Source organism: Mastigoproctus giganteus, chromosome 3 (assembly GCF_048544385.1).
Source record: "Mastigoproctus giganteus isolate SK-2022 chromosome 3, ASM4854438v1, whole genome shotgun sequence".
NCBI classification, from domain to species: Eukaryota; Metazoa; Arthropoda; class Arachnida; order Uropygi; family Thelyphonidae; genus Mastigoproctus; species Mastigoproctus giganteus.
The window spans coordinates 209,008,674-209,029,094 of record NC_143577.1 but is presented as its reverse complement, the minus strand read 5'-3'; the positions used below and the strand labels follow the sequence as shown (position 1 = coordinate 209,029,094).

At 37.1% G+C, this 20,421-nt stretch overlaps 1 protein-coding gene across 2 annotated transcripts in view; it reads right to left on the bottom strand.

Moving 5' to 3' along the window:
• sav (scaffold protein salvador) overlaps positions 1–20,421 on the bottom strand; it is a 105,329-nt gene that overhangs the window by 52,800 nt on the left and 32,108 nt on the right. For both annotated transcript variants that reach the window (XM_090370839.1, XM_090370840.1), the window contains exons 4-5: positions 11,552–12,390; positions 2,099–2,311 (exon numbers count right to left, since the gene is read on the bottom strand). In XM_090370839.1, the coding sequence (XP_090226965.1) occupies positions 2,099–2,311; positions 11,552–12,390 (1,052 nt within the window). The remainder of the gene's footprint in view (positions 1–2,098; positions 2,312–11,551; positions 12,391–20,421) is intronic.

Below are 20,421 nucleotides of genomic sequence, written 5' to 3'. Positions count from 1 at the left end.
AGAATTTGCTGTTGGTAACATTGTCAGTTGATCCCACTGTACAGAATTTAAAAACTGTCGGAGACCACTGTACCCGCCTTTACGGAAGCAAAAACCCTTTCCTTTACCCCTGATGGTAATTAAATCTTTAAGTAAATCCCACTTCAGTACACTGTGATCACTGCCACCTAGTGGTTCTTTTATCTGCAAATTCCTAATACATGAATGATCACTGCTGATAACCAGATCAAGAGTATTACTTTCTCTGGTTGCCTCTCGAACATGCTGCTGCAGAAAACAATCATCCAATAAATCCACAAAAGTCTGACTAGTGTGTGAGTGCCCAACCCACAAGTTCCAGTCAATATCTGGGAAGTTAAAATCCCCCATTATAAGACATTCTGATTTACTAGCCCACTCTATTTCTCTGTACAATTGTTCATTGTACTCATTCGAGTCATTAGGCCTATAACACACTCCTACTCTTATTTTTGCTTTCGCAGTGCTTATGTCACACCAAACTGACTCAACAGTGCACTGTTCATCTATATCAACTGGATGCACTTCTTTTGATTTTATGTTTTTCTTAATTAATAGCATAACCCCTCCCCCCTTCCTATCCTGTCTATCCTTTCTGTAGACGTTGTACTCCCCAAATTCCAGTTCGGCATTCCTTATATCAGTGTGACAACATGTCTCTGATATCCCAACAATATCCGCCTTTGATGTCTTGACCAACACTTCAAATTCATCAAATTTATTTACTATACTTTTAGCATTGGTATACATGCAAGTATACATGCTCTTACTCCTATTCCTAGTTACCCTAACACATCTCATATACCCACCTGTTTCACGATGACTGTCACCCGTCCCTGAAACCCCCAACACCCTTCGCTCCAGGTCGCCACTTATTCTAATAGAAGTTGTGCAAGAATCACCTTCACCTCTGCCTACGGCTACTGTTAAACTATTAGTCCTTGTATCCCCCCAAGCTATCAGTATTCCGACCCACCCTGGGTCAGAAAAGCCTGGTCTGTTAACAAGCACAGACCAGGCTGAGAAAAATTCTACCCCTTGAGCCTTGCACAATCTGTCCAGGGCCGAACTGATCGACAACTTAGCACCATAATCAATTAGCACCACGATGACTTAGCACCATAATCCCACACATTACAAAAACCTCCTTGATGATCATATAGAATGAGGACTAGCATTGTCATGCAACAGGCAACAACTCCCTTTTTGCAAAACTTGTGTCTTACTAAGTGAATTTTTAAATTTCCTTTTAACCAAACAATTTAAAACTCATGGGAATACTTATACCTGAATACTTATTCAGGCTGGTGGAACAAATTCCTTGTGAATGATGACTGCCACAAGAAACACGACTCTCATCTGTTACAACCAACTCAAGCAAGAAGGGATCTTCATCAATGTCTTGAACAAGCTCTACACATGCTTTGAGTCAAGCAGCTTTTGTTCATCAGTCAACAATGAGGAACCAACCTAGTGCAGACCTTCATTTCCCCAAATCATGTATCAGAATTGTGCAATTTTTTTCTCTGTTAACATGAAGTTGTTCTTCTATCATCCAAAGAGTCGTTCAGTGATCTGACACAATCAATGTACAAAATTTTCTGATTGTTTCTGGGTTCAAAGCACTGTTAGACATCCACAGCAGTGCTTTGAATCTCATCACTTGTTTTGCTAATTTGTAGGTTTCAGTCACACTGTTCCCCAACTCCAAACGAAATCTAATGTTTACTCTTTGTTTCATTGCTTAACAGAATGAACACAACAACTCTAACATGAGTGCACGTGGCCAACTTACAATATGCAAATGACTTCACAGAGGAAAACAGTCATAGTTCAACTGTCACAGCACAATGTCATGTCCTATTTACTTTGACATGCATCCAATGGAATCAATATTAGAACTTAATGGTCAAATCTTGCATAATGATTTCGCGGTTTAAGAAAGAAAGCCTTTTATTTCTGTATTTTATTGGACAAAGATAAGAAAAATAATTTAAGTGCATATATCATAGAAGTAAACATTTTATTTAACAGAGATAAAAAATTCAAATGTGAGAAAAAAATCGAAGAAAGCAGTCACCTGTGATCTGACTAACAGTTGTAATACCAACTGTGGGATGTCCTTGTTCTAATAGTCCATGCTGCTGGGCATAATGCTGTCTAATCTGCTGATGGTATGACTGAATTTGAAAATTTTCATCATAGAGATACTGTGTATCTTGAACAGTTTCAACATCTGACTGATGAGAATAAGGCTGCTCTATTAATGCTGTTAATGGTAGCTGACTTTCATCTAAAAGATGATTTAATAAAATCAGAATGGTAACAAGAGCTCTTAAATAATTTAAAAACTATAGCTATACTGTATAACTATAAAGATTAAAAAATAATTAATTTCCCTGCTATTCTACTTACTGGATGTTTTAAATGATGAATGTAAATATAAATGTAAATAAAAATTACAAAGCTTTCTAAGTATGAACCACACTACTGATGCAATGGTTAATACAAAATGTACATCATTCTATGTGAACATCAGTTCTTCAGAGATTTTCCATTGTGAAATGGTTGGCCACTTCACTAAATTTTTCAAGCATCACCATTCATGATGGTCTGCAACAGATATGGACCAATGAAGCCTGTATTTGTTGCAGTGTTATAGTCATCTCAAACTAAATGGTATTTAATTTCCAGATTGAATTTTCTTGACTGTAATTAAAGAACAGACTGAAGTCACAAGTGAGAACCCTTGAGGGTTAATCTAAACCTTCTCTTTTTTTTATAACTTTCTTAAATAACACTGATGAAGGCACTGAAAGGCACATCAAATTTGCAGATGACACAGGCCAGAAGGATGATAAAGAATCACAACCAGCAATACAGATTTAAATTACCTTCTTCTAGTCAGTGGAAAAAAAAAAATGTCTTTAATAAACAGGAGGAAGACAGTGGATAAAAAGAACAAACCTAGGAAACTCCATTATTAGCTGAAAAGTTAGAGTACCATCTACCATCATCTACAGTGAGAAGTCAGAGAAACTGGCTAACCAATTGCAAAAAATAGAAGGCATACCATAAGATGGAAACTTGTTTAGAAGACCTTTATACCAAACCTAATCAAAAGCCTTAAAATTGTCAAGAGAACTACTTGAATTTCTCTGGTCTTTTCCATGGAATCTGTACAAAGACGTGTAATTTAAGACAAAACAGCATCAGTGGATCAACACTGACAGAATTCATACAGGCGATCATTAGATCATTAATCAGATGGAAAATTTCCAGACAGTGTAAGGATCAATGGATTTCTCCATTATGTTGGAAAAGATTTGGGCAAGTGCAACAGGACAATAACCAGAAGGGACAGATTTGTAAAGGATATTTCAGATTAGAAGCCTCTGAGAAGGTATAACAGAGTGGGCATGGGACATATACCAAAGTACTTGTAAATATAAAATCATTTATAGCCAACCAAAAAAAAAAAAAAAAAGGAACAAAACACAGACAAGACAAACCAGAGGGGTTTTCATAAGAATCTAATAACACAAAAAACAAGTAAATGAGGCTTTAACAAAGGAATAACATAAAAATGCAAAAAAAAAAAAAACTCACTGAAACTGGACTGGAGACATATGCTAAAGTTAAGAATTTGATATTTATAAGGAGTTATTCAGCAAAGGGAATGCCAGAGGTGTATTCAACTCTGGCAGTACGCTGGATAATCTTGTAATAACTGAAAGTAAAGTGGAGGAGAAATTGTTGAAGATAAACACAAGAAAGGCACCTGGGGTGGATGGGATCTATCCAGTTATATTAAAGGAGGCAGCAAAGGAAGTAAGAAAACCTTAGCCATAATTATGAGAGCTTCCTTGGACTGGAGATGCACAAATATGACCCCAATTCACAAAGGAGGATCAAAGGCTGACACAAACAATTATAGACCTGTGAGTTTAACTTCTGTTCCAGGAAAATTAATGGAGGCCCTAGTTAAAGAAGCACTGCAGGATCATCTAGACAAGACTTCAGTTATAGCTCGGACACAGCATGGTTTTGTTAAGGGAAAGTCTTGCCTGACCAATTTGATTGCATACTATGATGCAGAATGTTAAAGGAGGCAGCAAATTGGATACTATGATACAAAAGAACTGGATGCAGAGAATAACTTTGATATTATATATTTGGATCTTAGAAAGGCTTTTGATACTGTTGCACATGGAAGACTGCTGCACAAATTGGAGCAGTGTGATATTGGAGGCAAATTGCTGCTATGGATAAAGGGATGGTTGAGGGGGAGAAGACAGAGAGTGGTAATCAATGGACACTGCTCAACGTGGACTAATGTTATTAGTGGTGTCCCTCAGGGTTCAGTGTTGGGTCCATTATTGTTTTCTGTATTTATAAATGATATTGATGATGGTATATCAAGCTTAATGTCCAAGTTTGCAGATGATACAAAGGTTGGCAGGGTTGTTAAGGACACTGCTGATGCTATGCTGCTGCAACAGGATCTGGAAAGGTTGAGCAGATGGGCTGAGAGGTGTGAAAAATGAAGTTTAACATTGAAAATGAAGTTTAACAAAATGAAGTTTGACAAACGTAAAGTACTACATATGGGAAATAGCAACCCCAGAGGAATGTATCAACTCTGTGGTACTACACTGACAGTGGTAGAGAATGAAAAGGACCTGGGGGGTTATTGTGCAGGCAGATATGAAGTTCTTTGAGCAGTGCAGACGGGCTGCAAGAGTAGCTCATAGTGTCTTGTCAATGATATACAGGAATTTTTCTAGCAGGGATAAGGAGGTGATTATTCCCTTGTATAAGGCAATGGTCAGGCCACACCTTGAGTACTGTATACAGGTCTGGAGGCCTCATTTCAAGAAGGATGTAGAGCTGCTGGAACGAGTACAAAGAAGGGCAACAAGATTAGTGAATGGAACAAAGGATTGCTCTTACGAAGAAAGGCTTAAGTTTTGTAAATTACAGTGTCTGGAGACTAGGCACCGGCGAGGTGATCTGAGAGAGGTGTATAAAGCCTTGAATGGTTTGAGCATGCTCAATGCGTATGGGATTCTTCCTCTTGCTCAGAATAATTACCTGAGAGAGCATAAATTCAGATTGAGGAAAGACAGATGTGTGGAAATTTGCCTTTAGCCAGCTGGTTGGTGGAACAGACTTCCATCCCTTGTTGTGGAAGTTGATAACCTAAATAAATTTAAGGCTCAGCTGGACAGGTATTTCGAACGAATGGAGGGGTGAAATGGAAGTGATTTTTTTTTTTTTTTGGTTGATGCTACATAAGCTTGCTTTCTTGCATCATATGCCTCTACTAATGCTAATACTAATATCAGTGAGCCTAAAATACTTTTTCTGTACAATCTGTCATAAGGCCAGACATTAGAGTAAAGACAGAAATGAGTGGTTAGCTTGATTGAGATGTTGATGAATGAAGAATCAAATCTGTTTATTCTGGAAAGTTTAGAGAGATGGAGTGGCTCTAGCAGTCTTGGATGGAAGAAAGTTCCAGACATTGGATGAGTCACTTTGAGCAGTGATCAAGCTTGATCACTGCCCAAAGGATATAAAAACACTAGACAGCTTTGTACTGCCAATGGAACAATAGCAGGCATGATTTCAATTTGTTAGCACAGTTGATTCAAAATGGATGACACAATAGAAAATTCAAGCTTTGCATTTAACTAACTGATGAGAAAATATTTGGCTGACACGATAGGTTTAAGGATAAATTTCTACATGAAGGACCAGATTAACAATGTAGGGGAAGTGAGATTATTATTATTAGCTACATGGTGCAAGGAAGCCTGTGGCTTATGCTGCACCAGCCAAAAAAAAATTCCCGAGTTACTGAGAGAGTCATAAGTAGAAGGAAATCACCAAGAAAGAGAAGAATGATGATAGAATATAGACGGTAAAATATTTCTGTATGATGTTTAGATTATGAATGAGAGCAAAGTCCCACCCACTTCATAAATAAAAATGCTGGTAAGGCAGGGCTTTGTGCAGTGGGCTGAGAAGAGAACTTTAAAATCCAGGTACACACACTTAAAAACTTAATCTGGTTTACAGGTGGAATTACTTTAGACTGGATTCTAACTTGTAGGAGAGAAAAGGCTGAAGAAGGAGCAAATAGCATGTACTGGATCCTCAAGGGACTGATACAAAAACCAAAAAGTTTGATATAACTCTAAGTCCTCAGCAAGTTATGAGAAGCTGACATTACTTGAAAGGACTGATAAAGCCAGAAAATTTTCATCAGCAATTGTTGGAGTGACTTTAGTATTAGTAATGGCATATTATGATGGAAGCAAGCTTATACAAGAGGGAAAAAAAAAAACAAAAAAACTTAACATCACTTGTCTATCTGATCTAATAATTTGTCTAGTCCTTTCTTAAAAACTATCCACTTTCACAACACTAGATGGAAGTTTGTTCCAAAAATCAATTACATATTTAGCTCACTTAATCCATTTACAGTCTTAAACACTTCAATCAAGTGTCCTCACAAAAGCCTAGTTACCAGATACTGAAATTTATAGAATGCAAGTCATTGTTGGCAATACTATTTTTTGTCCCTGACTAATGTCCAATGTTTTTGTTCTCCGCATTCTATACTCATTCCAACAGATCCACATCTTTCCTAAGATCAGGCTTCCAGACTTGGACAGAGTACTCAAGATGTGGTGGAATCAGCTCCTTGTCCATTCTGGCAAAGCTCATGTATATCGTTCACTTAATCCCATGAGCTGTGCTAGCAGCCTGTCTGCTCAGAGAATTACGTCAGACTATAAAATTACCCCTAAGTATTTTTCATTCTATTATCTTGAGTGTAGTAGTATCAAATAGATATGTTATCTGGGGTTACTGATACCCAAATACAGTACCTCACATTTATCAATGTTAAACCTCAGCTGCCACTTCTCAGCCCATTTGTCTAGTTTCTCTAGTTCTTGTTGCAGTAGTATACCTGATTTCTGTCATTAACCACCCTATTAATTTTTCTATCATTAGCAAACTTAGACATTAAACTTGATATGCTTTCATCAATACTGTTAATAAATAACAGTAAGGAGGTCTCAGAATTGAACCCTGAGGAACTCCACTGATAACATCAGTCCATGAAGAGCAGTGGCCATTAATACCTGCTCTCTATCTCCTGCTACTCAACACTTACCATCCCTTCATCCATAGTAGAAACTTGCTCCTAATGCCAAACTATCCCAGTCTTTCATGTGGAACTGTGCCAAAAACTTTAATGAATTCTGAGTATATGATTCAAAATTATTTTTTTGCATACAGTTTCTTTGTGATTACATCACAGTTGTTAATCAGACTGGTCAAAGAAGATCTCCCCTTAACAAATTAGAAGAGCCAGTTTGGCCTTGCTGAGAAGGCCAAGACAGCTCTTCCATGGGGCAGGCCTAAGTTCTGCATACTGATTGTAAATTTTTTTAGAGGAGAAGATGAACATGCAATCACAAAGTAACTGTTGAACTACATTCACCAGGGATTCTAAGGTGCAGTAATAGTTCAGGAGTAGAGATATCAGAGGACTAATAGCAACTGAATTGGAGGCAGCAGTAATATCAAGAACATCCTTATTCTACATGTTGTGTAAATTGTGGAAAAGAGTTTAAGAAGGCACATTTCAGCTAAATTTTCAGAGTTGCCACAGTTTGAGACAGCAGTTCAGGATACCACCTAGTCCTGCTTCAGTTTGGAAGGAAGTTGATTAGCCATTTTAAGTCTGAGGATGAAATGGAGATTTTAGCCAACATATCACAACATGGAGAGTCCATGAACATGGGTACTGCATTGATGGATGAGATGAGGCCAAATCTGCTGCCAGCAATTGCTCCATTTTTTCTAAAAGCTTACTTCTGCTGTAACTAACTTGTGTAGCACTTTGCATCAATTGTTTTATTTTATCAGCATTCTTCATAACTGTAGCAATAATCGATGGAGGCATATTCATAGCCCTACACACATTAGGGTGGCTTTCATTAGCTTCCATCCTCCGAATAACCTCCATCTTATTTTTCAATGCGATCGACATGCCTTTTTCATACTTTCATTTGCACTAGGATTCATTGAACTTCTTTTACCAGATATGGCATCTCTTTATTCCATTAAATTAAAACTTTATAACAAGATTGGAAAAAAACTTCACGTGGCTATCACTATCACGTCCAGTTCCTTGGTCAGGGCAGGGCAGTGACCAAGGAACTGGGCACGAAAACAGTAAGGAACTGGACACAAAAAATAACTTTGACATCATATACTTAGATTTCAGGAAGGCTTTCTTTTAAAAGACTGCTATACAAACTGGAGCAATATAGCATTGAGGACAAGTAACTGCTATGGATAAAGGGATAGTTAAGTGGAAGAAGACAGAGAGTGGTTATCAATGGGCACTGCTCTTCGTGGACTAATGTTATTAGTAGAGTTCCACAGGGTTCGGTACTGGGTCCACTGTTGTTTTCAATATTTATCAATAATACTCATGAAGGTATATCAGGTTTAATGTCTAAGTTTTCAGGGGTGGTTAATGACAGTCATCAGGGCGAGCTGCTGCAACAAGATCTAGGAAAATTGGGTCAACAGGCTGAGAAACGGCAATTGAAGTTTAGCATTGAGAAATGCAAGATACTGCACATGGGTTGCAGTAACCCCAGAATAACTTATTAACTGTGTGGTACAACACTCAGGATAGTGGAGAATGAAAAAGACCTAGGAGTAATTGTGCAATCAGACATGAAATTCTCTGAGCAGTGCAGACACACTGCCAGGACAGCTCATGGAGTTTTGTCATTGATATACAGAAACTTTGCTAGCAGGGATAAGGAGGTGATTATCCCTTTGTATAACCCATGGTTAGGCTGCATCTTGAGTACTGTATAAAGGTTTGGAGCCTTTACTTTAGGAAGGATGTAGATCTGCTGTAATGGGTGCAGAGAAGGGCAACCAGATTGGTGAAGGGAACAAAAGGGTGCTCTTACTAGAAAGGCTTCACTTCTGCAGACTTCAGCATCTCGAGATGAGGCAACTGGGGGGAGATCTTATTATATTTAAAGCCTTGAACGTTAATGGTATTCTTTTACTTGCTGAGACTACACACATGAGGGCAAATAATTAATTTGAGGAAGGATGGTTGCAGGATAGTTTGTTTGTTATTTGGTTTTTAGGAGCATTAGCAACTAAGGCCATATTGCTCCAGGATATGCGGTGGTCATTCCCTGACCTTTCCGCATCCTCCGTATTTGGTGGTGACGGGCTCGAACCCCGGCCTAATCAAGAAGCGTGTGCTATGCACTGCTGCTCCTTCCCACCTGGCTACGGAGGCGCATTGCAGGATAGATGTGGAAGTTTGCCTTTAGCCAACAATCAACCTGGTGGTTGATTGTTGGAACAGGCTTCCATCTGTTGTTGTGGAAGTGAATGGGTTGAATAAATTCAAAAGAGAACTAGACAAATTCTTGGAGGATATGGACAGGCGAAATAGTTTTTTTTTTTTTTGGTTGATGCTATATAAGCTTGCTTTCTTGTATCATTTGCCATTACTACTACTACTACTACTAATCATTCAAATGATATGAGTATAATCAAATGATCTGTCATCACCAACTGATAAATTACAGCTTCTTAATTATAACTACCAATAGTGTTTTCTGTAAAACATTAATTTAACCAGTTTAAGTTATTTATAATGATCAATTAATTTAAGACAAAGAAGGGCAACACGATTGATGAGAGGAACAAAGGGGTGCTCTTACCAAGACAGGCTTAAGTTTTGCAAATTGCAGTGCCTGGAGACTAGGCACATGCGAGGTGATCTGACTGAGGTGTATAAGGCCTTGTTCAGGTTGAGCAAGCTGAATGCTGATGGGATTCTTCCTCTTTTCAGATTAAGAATCTGAAGGGGCATAGATTCAAACTGAGAAAAGACAGTTGTACAATAGATGTGCAGAAATTTGCTTGTAGCTAGTGAGTAGTTGATTGCTGGAACAGACTTCCATCTCTTGTTGTGGAAGTTGATAGCTTAAATAAATTTAAAGCTGAGCTGGATAAGCATTTGGAGTGAATAGATGAGCGAAATGGGAGGTTTTTTTGTTTTGTTTTTTAGCTGATGCTGAATAAGCTTGCTTTCTTGAATTGTATGTCTCTGTTAATGCTAATTTATTATGCTACTGAAGGAGATGAACATATCTTTAAAATGTTATTTTCTCCATTATACTGAAAAATCTTCAAAACAAATTGTCTTAAATAAGATAAAAAAAAATCATATATTTAGTTTTAATTTGGTATTTAGTTTCTAAATGGGCCTTTAAATGGAATATAGCTTCCTGTGACATTTATCAGATACCATGTTTGTTATTACAAATTTAATTTTTAGATTTTTTATTGAATTGTAAATGGTGTTTTATTAATTATGATTTACACAATTTATCCCATTCCTTGTCATTAGAAATTTCTTGTGCTGTAATTTTTCCCCCCACTTGATCAGTTATTTGGATTTTAACTTCCTTCAATTATTTGGTTTTTCATCCAAAAAACGTGTATATCAAATTTAAATTTTCAAAAGAATTCAGATAATAGGTACAATGAGACTTATAGTTATGTGTAGAGTGCATTAATTCACACATCCAGCCATCCTGAAAGGTAAGAGAAAGAATGAATAAAAGCTGCAAAAGGATAGCCATACATTCCAACTTATTATAAACAATACCAAACAAAAGCATTGACATATATGACATATATAGTTGTCATATAACTAAACAACCTCTCATAACTTGCAATAAACTGAAATGGTAAATTTATTAGAGGTAATGGGAAATAATGCATCATTTCGAGAATACATGGGTGAATAAAGAAAAATGGTGGCATCTGCAGTTTCATAATATTCATTTGTCTAATGATTTATATCAACAATCACTAACCCTTATTTACAGAACTTCACACTTAAACAGAATTCCTTATCTTGATGTGGTTGAACAAGTTTACAAATGGCTGAGTCACACTGTTCCCCTCCCCCCCTCTATAAACACATTTTGCTTAATTAACAGCTGTACTATCACATTTAAATCTTTTTCAATCAAAGGTGATCTCTGAAATGTAAAGATCAAAAATATTGCCTCTTTCCATAGATGAGATAGAAAATTCAATCTCAAACATAAGACAGTTCATAATAATTTCATGATAAATTTGGTTTCCCATCAGTCAAAATACAGATTAAAATACAATATCACTATATATCACAACTGTATAAATAAAAGCACAAAAAAATATATCATGCTAAAAACAATAAAAATAAACTGATTAAAAAGCACAGGACAAGCTACATTAGAGCTTTCAAGGACAAAGAGCCAGTCCCTCTCCACTGAGAAAAGGGTTCCTCAGTTATCTCTTTATATTCAGAGCCTCCATGATTCTTAAAATATCCCAGTTTCCCCAGAGGATGATGACCAGATTTTGAAGACCACCGATTGAGAGTTAATAACTTAAAAATAATTTTCCTTACCTTCTGTGTATTTATCACACATTTGCCTTTCTCTTTCAGTACTAGTTTGGGCTATAAAGTGATTAACGTAAATATGTGCTTGTTGTAATTGCTGCTGATTTAAAGGTGAAGGTAAAGACTGTCTTGAGGAACTCTTATCTGCAGTAAGAGGCTGCAGTTGTTGAAGTCCTAATGTCGGCTGTCTAGAAGGATTAATATCAGTTGTGTGTCCAAGACCAGACTGTGGCAACTGCTGTCTCGAAGAACCAGCTTCTACGACATGAGCATGTAACTGTTGATGCATAAAATTTGTTTGTTTTGAGGGATCTACTTCAGTTTGGGATTGTAAATGATGTCCTACAGTCTGCTGTCTACCAGCTCCACCTTCACTTGCCTGTGAATGTAACTGTTGGTGTCCCAATTCAGATGTCACTACCTGCTGCCTGCATGGATTTGTTTCTGCAATATGAGACTGGAAATGCTGAGCTATACACGTTGTTCTTGCAGAGCTTGCCTCAGTGATATGGGACTGTGCTTGTGGGTGACCAGAAGTAAGGCATGTTCTAGATGAACTTGCTTGCATTTTAGATTGCAACTGTTGGTGGCTTGCATTTGTTAATTGCTGCCTTGACAGACCCAATTCTACATTATGTGATTGTAATTGTTGTGATATATTTGTTAAATGTCTAGTAGGACCAGCCTCGATATGAGTAAGAAGTTGGTGATGTGCAAGTCCTTGCCCTTGAGATCTCTTTTCAGTAAAAGGACTTGAACGCAATGAAGGGCCAGCTTCCAGTGCTGACATCTGCTGCATTGGACTTCCAATCCGCTGGTAGTTTTCTCCACCAGATGCATAAAGTCTATAAGAAAAATAAACACAGTATCATAACTATTAAATTGTTGCAAATTATTTTAAGTTAATTTAATCAAGTAGGGTATGCTGGTAAATGTTGAAACCAAAATAAAAAAAAAATAAAAAAAAAAACCCTTAAAATGATGACCACATGAAATTTAGCATTCCTTCATTATAGTCTGGACTTTATAATCTTCATCATCATGGGCATAAAAAAAATCAGATCTTTCACTACTGGTGTACACAATATGCCAACTCACCTGCTTGCATCACTTTTTTAATATAACTAATTTTATTAATTTTTTTTAATTAAAAATTTTTTATATTTAAATAATATTAAAAAATAAAGAACAAACAATCTTTATTCAACAACTTACTATATTCTTAATTTTGAAAAAAATAAAATAATAAAATAAAATAAAATAAAAATATATATATATACTGAGTGGTTTACAACATACAACACGTTCCCATACTCATAACATTTAAATATGCCTGTCATTGTTGAATATTGTCACCTGTTAGTGCTCTATTACATTGATGCATTTCAAAAATCATATTTTTGTCAACGTATCCTTTATATTGTTAAAAGAAAGGATGACATTGCAAAGTGCACAATCTTAAATACTTCAGTTAACCAATATCCATTTATTGCCTAGTGTTCGCAGTGATAGATGTAGTAATTATCACAGATGAAAGATATATGTAACAGGTAGTTACATAGAAAGGGTGCAAGAATATTTGCTGATGCTATCGAAGCAGTGTTAGGTGGATTGGAAAACTGCTAGCTTGTGGGGGGGGGATACAAAGACTAATAGATTAACAGTAGCCACTAGCAGAGGTGAAAGTGATTCTTGCACTGCTTCTATTGGAATGAGCAGAAGCCTGAAAAACAAGATGCAGGATATTTCAGAGACTGCTGGGAGTCATTGCTGTACAAGTAAACACATGGGTTGTGTTAGGGTAGCTAAGAATAGAAAGAGGTGCATGTATACTTGCGTGTACACCAATGCTAGGAGTTTGGTAGATAAATTTGAGGTATTGCTCAAAGCATCAAAGGCGGATATTGTTGGGATATCAGAGACGTGGTGTCACACAGATATAAGGAATGCAGAACTGGAATTTTGGGAGTACAATGTCTACAGAAAGGATAGACAGGATAGGAAGGGAGGAGGGGTTATGCTATTAGTTAAGAAACATAAAATCCAAGGAAGTTAAGCCAGTCGACATCGCTGGACAATGCAGTGTCGAGTCAGTTTGGTGTGACATAAGCATTGGGAGATCAAAATTGAGAGCAAGAGTGTGCTATAGGCCTAATGACTCTGATGAGTATAATAAGAAATTGTACAGGGAAATAGAGTGGGCCAGTAAATCAGAGAGTCTTATAATGGGGGATTTTAATTTCCCAGATATTGACTGGAATTTGTAGATTGGTCACTCACACACTAGCAAGGCTTTTGTGGATATACTGGATGATTGTTTTCTACATCAGCATGTTCAGGAGGCAACTAGAGGGAGTAATACTCTTGATCTGATTATCAGTAGTGATTCTTCATTCATTAAGAAGCTGCACACTAGGCGGCAGTGATCACAGGGGGCTGAAGTAGGATTTACTCAAAGAGGTAACTACCATCAGGGGTAAAGGGAAGGGTTATTGCTTTTGTAAAGGCAACTACGATGGTCTGAGACAGTATTTAAATTCTATACAGTGCGACCAACTGAAGATGTTACCAACAGCAAATTCAAAATGGGAAGCATTCAAGGAACTAATCTTGGAGGCTACCAGGCTTTACATACCAACTAAGAAATATTGTTCAAGGTTTAGGACTAAATGGATGTCAGATGAACTAATGAGACATATGACAGAGAAGAAAAATGCATGGGATACATATAAATTAACACGTGACACAGAAGCCTATGATAGATACCAGTTGATCTGTAACCAAGTTACAAAGGAGATTAGGCAGGCAAAGGCAGATTATGAGAAATCTTTGGCAAGGGAAGCAAAGAAAAACAGCAAAGAGTTCTTTACTTATGTAAACTCTAGAAGGAAGGGGATGAATCAGATTAGTCCGCTTGATATCGAAGGGTCAACTGTTGATGATCCTGCTCAGGTAGTTAACAAACTAAATGAATATTTTGCATCGACATTCACACATGAGGAGTTATTCAGCGAGGGGAATGCCAGAGGTGTATTCAACTCTGGCAGTAAGCTAGAGAATCTTGTGATAACTGAGAGTAAAGTGGAGGAGAAATTATTGAAGATAAACACAAGAAAGGCACCTGAGGTGGATGGGATCTATCCAGTTATATTAAAGGAGGCAGCAAAGGAAGTAAGCAAACCCTTCACCATAATTATGAGAGCTTCCTTGGACTCAGGGGAGGTACCCACAGACTGGAAATGTGCAACTGTGACCTCAATTCACAAAGGAGAATCAAAGGCTGACACAAGTAATTATAGACCTCTGAGTTTAACTTCTATTCCAGGAAAATTAATGGAGGCACTGGTTAAAGAAGCACTGCAGTCTCATCTAGACAAGACTTCAATTATAGCTCAGACACAGCATGGTTTTTTAAGGGGAAGTCTTGCCTGACCAATTTGATTGGATACTATGATGCAGTCACAAAAGAACTGGATGCAGGGAATAACTTTGATATTATATACTTGGATCTTAGAAAGGATTTTGATACTGTTGCACATGGAAGACTGCTGCAAAAATTGGAGCAGTGTGGCATTGGAGGCAAATTGCTGCTATGGATAAAGGGATGGTTGAGGGGAAGAAGACAGAGAGTGATAATCAATGGATACTGCTCAAATGTGGACTAATGTTATTAGTGGAGTCCCTCAGGGTTCAGTGTTGGGTCCATTGTTGTATTCTGTATTTATATATGATATTGATGATGGTATATCAAGCTTAATGTCCAAGTTTGCAGACGATACAAAGGTTGGCAGGGTTGTTAAGGACACTGCTGACACTATGCTGCTGCAACAGGATCTGGAAAGGTTGAGCAGATGGGCTGAGAGGTGGCAAATGAAAATGTAAAGTACTACATATGGGAAACAGCAACCCCAGAGCAACATATCAACTCTGTGGTACTACACTGACAGTGGTAGAGAATTAAAAGGACCTGGGGGTAATTGTGCAGGCAGATATGAAGTTCTCTGAGCAGTGCAGACGGGCTGCAAGAGTAGCTCATGGTGTCTTGTCAATGATATACAGGAATTTTTCTAGCAGGGATAAAGAGGTGATTATTCCCTTGTATAAGGCAATGGTCAGGCCACACCTTGAGTATTGTATACAAGTCTGTAGGCCTCATTTCAAGAAGGATGTAGAGCTGCTGGAAAGAGTACAGAGAAGGGCAAGAAGATTAGTGAATGGAACAAAAGGTACTCTTACGAAGAAAGGCTTAAGTTTTGCAAATTACAGTGTCTGGGGACTAGGCACCAGTGAGGTGATCTGATAGTGGTGTATAAAGCCTTGAATGGTTTGAGCATGCTCAATGCGTATGTGATTCTTCCTCTTGTTCAGAATAATCACCTGAGAGGGCATAAATTCAAACTGAGGAAAGACAGATGTGGGATAGACATGCGGAAATTTGCTTTTAGCCAGAGGGTAGTTGGTTGTAGGAACAGACTTCCATCCCTTGTCGTGGAAGTTGATAGCCTAAATAAATTTAAGGCTCAGCTGGATAGGTATTTCGAATGAACGGAGGGGTGAAGTGGAAGTGGGGTTTTTTTTTTTTTTTTTTTGGCTGATGTTGCATAAGCTTGCTTTCTTGCATCATATGCCTCTACTAATGCTAATGCTAAGGTGAAGTTACAAAACTAAGATAAGTACAAAAAAATAAATCTTTGTGATGCAACACCTCAAATTCATGACCACAACTTCCCTAACATTCTGCTTATGTCAAGGAAACTGGGGTGTATGTACAGTCACAAATTCAACACAACATACGAGTATATAACAAAAGATTTATAATAACAGTAAAAAAAAAAAAAAAAATCATATATCACATTAATATTTCATATATTCACAATTAAAAAAAATCAAAAAAGACAACTGTATAACAAAATCTTTAAGTTAAATCTCTTAACATTTCAGCAAAGCATGCACGTCCTACTTTAAAAACCTGATACATTAAAAAGCCTGATTAGTTATTTCTTTCTTTTTTTTTTTGTGAGCATCATATTCTCATTCCTCCAATCACATGACAAGCTTGCTATTAAATGCACTGTTTGATTGATGCAGCAGCACACACCACTTTGAAAGTTACGTCTTTGATTTTAATGTATCTAATCTTGTATATATTTTTATTGTTTTTAGTATACTGTATATGTTACCAACAGAAAATTCTAAATGGGAAGCAACAAGAAAGTAATCAAAACTATTAAGCTTTTCATACCAACTAAATACTGCTCAAGGCTTAGATCTAAATAAATGTCAAGTGAACTAATGAGAATTGTGACAGAAGTAAAACGAATGGTGTCTTGTCTTCTATATCTTATTATCTTATCTTCCTTCATGGATTAGGCGATCCGCCTGTTCCGATCTCAAAGAGGTCTGTCCATCTTTTCTTTGGTCTTCCTGTCTCTTTTTCCTTTTACTCTATATGTATAAGCTAATTTAGGGAATCTATTATCTTCCATTCTTTCTACATGTTCTTTCCATCTTTGTCTATATTCTATAATTTTTCCATTATTTGTGTAAATCTTTAATTCCTTTCTAATATTTACATTTGGTATTTTATCTAATTTTGTACATCCTTTAACATATCTTAAAAATTTCATTTCTGCAGCTTGTATTCTATTAATGTCTCTTTGTTTCAGTATCCATGTTTCAGAACCATAAAGAAGTGTTGGTATTGCCATTGTTTTGTAAAATTTCAATTATGTTTCTTTCCTTGTTTTCTTAGCCAGAGTTCTTTTTATTGTTCCACATATATTTTGAAATTTTGCCAATTTCTGGTTCATATCTTCTTCGACATCATAAGTTATATCACATCCTAGATATTTAAAATGTTTTACTTGTTCTAATATTTTATTGCCTATAACTATTTTTTGTTCTCACCATATTTTTCCATTTAAAAACCATTGTTCTAGTTTTCATTGTTGATATTTTAACTTTATATTCTTCTGTCATTTGGTTTAATTTAAATACTGCTCTTTGTAAATTATCTTCACTATCTTGTCTTCTATATCACCCAATAATTTATACGCCTGATATATAAAAACTATTAGGTAATAAAGAAGAAGATTATGGATGATAAAAATTAGTTTGCAATCAGGTCACAAAGGAGATTACACAAGCTAAGCCAGATTGTGTGACGTTTTTGGCAAAGGACACAAAGAAAAGCAGCAGACTTTTTTTACTTTTGAAACACTAGAATGAATCATATCGGTCCATTTAATATCAATGGTTTAACTGCTGCTGCTGATCCTGTCCAGGTGCTGACAAATCGATTAAGTATTTTGCATCTACATTCACACATGAGGGATTCTTTAGGGAAAAGAATGCCAGAAGTTAAACAGAGAGATAATAGTTCTGTGATAAACAAGAGGAAACTGGTAGAGAAACTGAATCTAAATGTAAAACAGGCACCTGAAATGGATAGGATCTATCTTGTTATATTAAAGAAGGCAGCAAAGTAGCTAAGTAATAATAATAGTAATCGTGGCATGTGATTCAATAAAGCAAACATATGAGCTTATGTAGCATCAGCCAAAAAAAAAGAAAAAAAAAATCTCACACAACCATTCCCTCTAAATGTTTGTCCAGTTCCTCCTTAAATTTATTTAACCTATCAACTTCCACAACAGACGGAAGTTTGTTCCAGCAATTAACCACCCGCTGACTAAAGGCAAATTTTCACACATCTATTCTACAGCTGTCTTTCCTCAATTGGAATTTATGCTCCCTTAGGTTCATAATCTGAACAAGTGGAAGAATCCCATCAGAATTGCGTGCCCAACCCATTCAAGGCCTTATACACCTCAATCAGATCAGCTCGCAGGTGCTTGGTTTCCATCCACTGCAATTTGCAGAACTTAGGCATCTCTTGGTGAGAGGACCCCTTCATTCCCCTCACCAATCTTGTTGCCCTTCTCTTTACAAGGTCAAGCAAATCTACACCCTTCCTAAAAAGAGGCCTCCAGACCTGTATGCATTACTCAAGGCGTGGCCTGACCATTGCCTTATACAGAGTGACAATCACTTCCGTTTCCCTGCTAGCAAAATTCCTGTATATCATTGACAAAACCCCATGGCCTGCTCTGGCAGCCTGTCTGCATTGCTAAGAAAACTTCATATCTGCCTGCACAATTACTCCCAGGTCTTTTACATTTTCTACCACTCTAAGTGTAGTACCACACAGTTGGTAAGTTCCTCTGGGGGTTACTTCTACCCATATGCAGTACTTTGCATTTGTCAATGTTAAACTTCAGTTGCCATTTCTCAGCCCATCTTCCCAAATTTTCTTGATCCTGTTGCAGTAGCACACTGCCATTACTGTCATTAACAACCCTGCCAACCTTTGTATGATCGGCAAACTTCAACACTAAGCCTGATATACCTTCATCAATATCATTGATAAATATAAAAAACAACAGTGGGCCCAACACCGAACCCTGTGGGATTCTACTAATAACATTAGTTCACGAAGAGCAGAACCCATTGATTACCACCCTCTGTCTTCTCCCATTCAACCATCCTGTTATCCGTTGTAGCAACTTTTTTTTTTTTTTTTTTATGTGAACCCGAAACACGAGAGATATTAGAACCTATAGTACTTAGTACCGTGCTTGAGTTTGAGGTTAAGAAGACGAAAGAAGATATTTGATAACTTACTTAAATATTTGATAAGATAACTTACCCTTAATACCATTCTGCTCCAATTCATACAGTAGTCTTCCATGCGCAACAGTGCAAACGTTTCCTGAAATCCAAGTATATGATATCAAAATTATTTTTTGCATCCAGTTCCTTTGTAACCACATCATAATATCCAATCAAATTTGTCAGACAAGACTTTCCCTTAACAAACCCATGCTGTGTCTGAATTATTGCTGCAGTCTTCTCTAGATGATCCTGCAATGCATCTTTAACCAATGACTCCATTATTTTACACGGAACAGAAGTTAAATTAATTGGTCTGTAATTACTCGTGTCACCCTTCGATCCCCTTTGTGAATTAGGGATACATTTGCACATCTCCAGTCTGTGGGGACCTCCCCTGAGTCCAAGGATGCTCTCATAATTATGGCTAAGGGCTTGCTTACTTCCTTTGCCACCTCCTTTAATATAACTGTATAGATTCCATCCACACCAGGTGCCATTCTTATGTTTAACTTCAACAATTTTTCCTCCACTTTGCTCTCAGTTATTATAAAATCATTAAGCACCCCGCTACAATTTGATAACCTTCTGGCATTTTCAATCCCTAATAACTCCTCATGTGTGAATGTAGATGCAAAATACTAATTTAGTTTGTTTGTTATCTGTGCAGGATCATCAACAGTCAAACCATCGACATCAAGTGGACCAGTTTAATTAATCCCCTTCCTTTTAGAGTTTATATAAGTAAAGAAATCCTTGCTGTTTTTCTTAGCATCCTTTGCCAAAGATTTCTTGTAATCTTCTGCCTTCGCCTGCCTAACCTCCTTTGTGACTTTATTACAGACTAGCTTATATCTGCCATAAGCTTCTGTGTCGCCTGATAATTTATATGGATCCCATGCATTTTTCTTTTCCGCCATTAATCGCTATTAAACGGTATGAAATGTTTAGTAGCAATTACTCCCTTGAATGCTTCCACGATTAATTCCTTGAATGCTTCCCACTTAGAAGTTACTGTTGGTAACATCGTCAGTTTATCCCACTGTACAGAATTTGAAAGCTGTCTGAGACCACTGTAGTCACCTTTACGGAAGCAGAAACCCTTTCCTTTACCCCTGATGGTAATTATATCTTTAAGTAAATCCCACATCAGTACACTGTGATCACTGCCACCTAGTGGTTCCTTTACCTGCAAATTCTTAATA